This window comes from Curcuma longa, unplaced genomic scaffold (genome assembly GCF_044706935.1).
Source record: "Curcuma longa cultivar G26 ecotype Majalengka, Jawa Barat unplaced genomic scaffold, ITB_CL_G26_1.1 contig_26212, whole genome shotgun sequence".
Lineage (NCBI taxonomy): Eukaryota > Viridiplantae > Streptophyta > Magnoliopsida > Zingiberales > Zingiberaceae > Curcuma > Curcuma longa.
The window spans coordinates 1-5,444 of record NW_027433031.1 but is presented as its reverse complement, the minus strand read 5'-3'; the positions used below and the strand labels follow the sequence as shown (position 1 = coordinate 5,444).

The 5,444-nt window shown below is 35.8% G+C and overlaps 1 protein-coding gene across 1 annotated transcript; it reads left to right on the top strand.

Annotated features, from left to right (window-relative positions):
• Nucleotides 1–607: 607 nt before the first annotated feature.
• LOC141818845 (long chain base biosynthesis protein 1b-like) lies at nucleotides 608–3,978 on the top strand (the record flags this gene model as incomplete). The annotated part of the gene is made up of 9 exons (XM_074706270.1): nucleotides 608–701; nucleotides 779–851; nucleotides 993–1,125; nucleotides 1,725–1,899; nucleotides 2,160–2,300; nucleotides 2,385–2,480; nucleotides 2,565–2,706; nucleotides 3,277–3,404; nucleotides 3,483–3,978. Coding segments are annotated over 9 exons (1,159 nt in total), but the record flags the coding sequence as incomplete, so codon positions are not given.
• Nucleotides 3,979–5,444: the final 1,466 nt, after the last annotated feature.

The following is a 5,444-nucleotide window of genomic DNA, read 5'->3' as shown; positions in this document are numbered from 1 at the left end:
ACAGGTTGGCGATCCTTGAATGTCATTTGGCAATGCTATATTACTGTAACAGAACTCATATTGGGTGGCTGATGATACTTAAAAGTCACCAAATATCTTTTAAATAATTTAATTAACTAGGCAGGGTTTCATAATGAAAATTGAGTTTCCATGATGCTCATGGTGGAGGTTAGAGGAGGAAGGACATTGTTTTTTCATTCTACCTATATACCATTTAATTTTTCTATTCTTTGTTTCAAATTCTAGTAAAGGATTGTTCAGTTATTACATCATAAACTCAGGCTCTTCAAGTTGGTTGTTTTTGAACTTTTCTAGTGTGTTATGAAGTAGTTTAGTTCAGATAGGTTGTAAATTTTACATAACATTGATAGAGGGATCACACACTGCTATTAATTTAAATAAACTTCTCTCTCTCTCTCTCTCTCCCCTCTATTTGGGGGGCACAAAATGAACAGTTACAACGTAGTTGTGTTCTGAATTTTTTTGGTGTGTGTGTGTCCTGAATTTATGCATACAAAGTTGTTATTTTCTCCTTGCTGAGACAAAGATTTAAATGTTTTATAGACACTCATCTTTTCCTCCTACTAAAGAAATACTTCTGAAGCAGTGCTGCAGGGCCACATACCGTAATTGATGGAAAGGAAGTTGTGAATTTTGCATCAGCAAACTATCTAGGACTAATAGGCGATGATAAGATAATTGTGAGAATCAACTCCTCATTTTCCTCCATATTTCTTATTATTACTCAGAAATATGTCATACCAAGTATATATTTCAGGATTCATGTGTTGCCTCACTGGAAAAATATGGTGTTGGTTCTTGTGGTCCTCGTGGTTTCTATGGAACAATTGGTCAGTCTTGTTCTTTTGTTCATAGTTTATATAGATGACTATTTTGCTCTTCTCTTGGCCTTACAAATTTCATTTTTCACTTATCCTTTTCGAACAATGTACAAGAGGATGAATTCTGAACTAAGAAATTGGACTTTGTAGATGTCCACCTTGATTGTGAGAGAAGAATTGCAGAATTCATGGGTACCCCAGATTCAATCCTCTACTCTTATGGCATCTCAACCATTTTTAGTGTTATTCCAGCATTTTGCAAGAAAGGAGACATCATTGTTGCGTAAGTTATTTTCACATATGATTTTGCATATATGGTAATAATACTGCCTGATATACACAACTGTCTGTTATTCAAAAGACTGTGCTACTCACTCTTTTTGTCCCTTGATGGTTGGAGCAAATATGTGCTTTATATTTGATTGCCTCTGAGAAGTTTTTTAATGAAAAAAATATTAGTTGAAGATTTGTGTTCTGGAGTACTTACACTACATGATATCTAAGTATCAGTGATTAAAATTCTAAATCACTTGCTGAAATTCCCTCATTAATGACTTTAAATAAGTTCATGATTTTGATTCTTCAATTCTTAGTTGTTGATATTCTTTTCTAACATGATTTATATGAAGCACATTCTAGATGCCTTTTGGATTCCATGCAAGAAGCTGCATTCCAACTATCACTAGATTCCATAATTGAGAGCCTTGTGCTTATCATGAAGTGAACCAAGTAGTAGCTTTCATGAACCTAAAAAAGTATATCCATATGACGGATCACACATAATGATTCCTTTGTATGAATTTTCTAGTTATATAGTTGAGTATTTTGTTATATCACATAAATGGGTCTACTAGACTACAATAAACTTCTTATGCTTTACAGAGATGAGGGTGTTCATTGGGGAGTGCAAAATGGGCTTTATCTCTCCAGAAGTACTGTTGTGTACTTCAAGCATAATGATATGGCATCACTAGAGAGTACTTTAGAGAAATTGACTCATGGAAATAAGCAAGCAGAAAAGATTAGACGCTATATTGTCGTTGAAGCACTCTACCAGGTGTGTTACAATTTTTCTCTAATGACCTCATGCTTTTGCTGTTTCATCCTGTTAATACTAAACTCCCTGCTGCAAACTGTGATCCCAATAATGACCTGTCTCGTTCCAGTGGATGTTCTCTTTTTTGATCTTCCGATCAACATCACCTGCGATATGAACTCTTTTTGTAGTGTGCTTTCTAGGTGGTTAATGCCTTATATTTGAAGCACCATTTGAATCACAACTGAAAAAAATAAAGCACCTTAATATTTATTACACAGAATTCTGGTCAAATCACCCCATTGAATGAAATAGTGCGGCTAAAGGAGAAGTACCGATTTCGGGTAATATTGGAAGAAAGCCATTCCTTTGGTGTGCTTGGGAACACCGGCCGAGGGCTTGCTGAGCATTATGGAGTTCCAGTATGTCTAACCATTTTTTCCTCCACATTCTAGACCCTTTTTTTTTTCTTTACTGATGTATCTTTTAATTGATTGGTTTTGCAGATTGAGAAGATCGATATAATAACTGCCAGTATGGGAAATGCATTAGCAACTGATGGGGGGTTTTGCACTGGAAGTGCCAGAGTAGTTGATCACCAAGTATGAAAATTACCTTTAGCTAATGTGAATTGCACAATTATGTCTGCTCACCTTTCTTTGATTAATGGCATTTTCCTTTTGTAGCGTTTGAGTAGCTCTGGATATGTCTTTTCTGCATCTTTACCCCCTTATCTTGCAAGCGCCGCCATTGCTGCAGTGGATCACTTAGAGGATAATCCATCTTTCCTCACAACATTGAGGAGCAACATCTCTCTACTACGGGAAGGTGAATTCTTATTTTCGTAAAAACATTGTTGCTGTAAAATCTGGGAAATTGTATATGCCTTAGTATTATGCCGATAGCTAGCTGCAGTTTGTGTAATATATGCCGGTAGTTATGTGTAGATGCTTAACAATGATTGCTACTGCAGTCTTCATGCTATCCAGGTGCTTATACATACTCGTGAGTTTACTTTCTTACGGATGCATGACATTTCAGTATTCTGAGTGAATGTGGCTGCATATCTGTACCAAGTATTCCATCCATCCCCTAAAGCCTTTCATTCGATAACCAGTATCTGGGAAATTAAGCTTTCATATATTGTTACATGATTTGTTGTCTCCTTTTTCTGAACTAGTATGTGTTGATGACATTAAATGCCTGATTTACTATCAGCTTCTTAATTTTTCTTTATATCGGTTAGTTGGAAATGAATATCTAACTCAAATTTTATCATAGAGACTACTATTTTCTGCATGACTTTTATCTAACATGCAAAATATGTAAGAGCATATTTGCCACCTTGGTTCGAGTTATATCTCTAACTCTTGTAAATTTAACTTCTTTTGAGTTCAGGATTATCAAATCTACCAGGTCTGACAATCGCAAGCGATCCATTATCACCCATTGTCTTCCTAAAACTTAAAAAACCAACAGGTTCATCCAAGAATGACTTGGAACTACTTAACAAAATCACCGAAAGGGTAAGTTGTTGGTTGAACTGTCTTTCATAGACACACCAACACATACATTTCTGTATGACAATTGCTGGCATGGTTCAGGCACTGAAGGAAGATTCTGTCTTCATCGTTAGCACAAAAAGATCAGTTCTCGATAAGTGCCGTCTTCCAGTTGGCATTCGCGTGTTTGTTTCCGCAGGTCACACTGCATCCGACATCAAGAAAGTTTCTGACTCTCTGCAAAGGGTTGCAGCCCTGGTTCTGGCTGAACATATTTAAACTCCATTTGAAGCCAATGTCAAAACTATTCGCCGAGCATAGGATCGAAGCCTAATTCTGTATCTTCCCTATGTTTTCTACATCTTTTTCTTCCTCGGAGAAAGATAGGAGAAAAGAGTAGGGCATGGATTCAAGGATTTGCTTTTCAGAATTATTTTTTGTTAGCTGATTGCAGTACTCTTCCACCAGATTGTAGACTCAATCCTTCTTCAGCAAATGGCCACATGTAGATAAAAATGTTGAATGGATTGTCGATTTTTGATGTCTTATTGTAGTTCTATCATGTAATTCGACAGATGAAATGCTTTTATTTCTTTCATATTAAAGCTCATACTTCTAATTTTCTTTTCACCAAGTTCATATCCTACTTACCCATACAGCATTTGTCAGAAAAATCCATTTCAGAATTGTTTTCCATAGTAATAAATCTCTAGCTAATGGTTCTTTCAAGCTGATTGCGTTCGTCCGATCGACTCAAACCGATCGAGCAACACCTACATGACTCATGGATCATGCCTAGCACGTACTTCGAGTTGGTATGGCTTGAACATTCAGGTAATGCCCAATGCAACATGAACCCGACAATGGATCCGAACTCAGCTCACTAGCTTGCCTGTCCAATCTGACCGAACCACCTATTAGAGTCGACTCACCAAACTCGATCAATTTGACATTACAACCCAACTAGTTTGCCTAACTCATCCGATCCATTAGCCAGATTAGCTGCAAGTCGTATTGTCATTGTATTAACATTATGTATTTGCGTATATTCTTGACACGACGACTAATTGATCATCAAGTGTGTATAATTAACAAACAAGGATGACTCAAGATGATCAAGTCCAACAAACAATGCTAGAAAGATATCTAATTGGAGTTCTTGGTATTAAAGATACAATCACAACACTAATCATCGGCACATATGAAGAAGGCATCATGCATGAATCTTACTATATGTTGTATTATGAGTTCTACTAAATTGTATCGTAAGTACTATCATTTTTATAAAATTATAGTCTCCACAAATTGTTCACTAAGTTATAAACTTGTTGTTAATTATGTGCTATTGGTATTGCTAGATTATATTATACTATCAAATTTGTATCATATGCCAACTTCTAAATTATATCTTAATTACATACTGCCAACTTAGAAGAAAATTATACTTTTAAAGATTTTTCATATGAATACACTTTAAAATTCATTGCTAACAGAAGAACACCCCTCCACGTGATCTATGTATGATCATGCATGAAGGCAAGACAGTCTCATTAAACCCTAAAATGAAGCAAAATATGTCAATCATTAAGCTCACACTTAACACATTAATGCATGCAGTAAATTATATATAGCTAAAGCTTTATCAACTTATCAGTCAATGTTTTTCTGATTAAAACAAAGAGAAAACACAAGCATCATGAAAAATAATCACACGAATCAAGTGCACAAGAAACTAGTGATGATCACTAACCAAATAGCAGCATATTTCTGACATGAAAGCATTAATTAATTGTTCTCTTCCTCAATGTTCATTCTCAATTTGCCTGAAGGCAACAGAAATGCGAAGAGAGAGTCACATCCATCCATCAACTCCAACATTAATTGCAACTCATGCATGAAGAAAACAAAGGAGACAGAATAGATAGCTGGAGCAGGAAGAAGCTGGAGCTAAGTGTGGTAGTGAGACCTTTAGTTCATGATGACCTCCCTTAAAATATATATATAGATCCTCCTCTTCCTCATGCACTCTGAGGCAGCACCTCCAATATTAACAATTATAAGGAT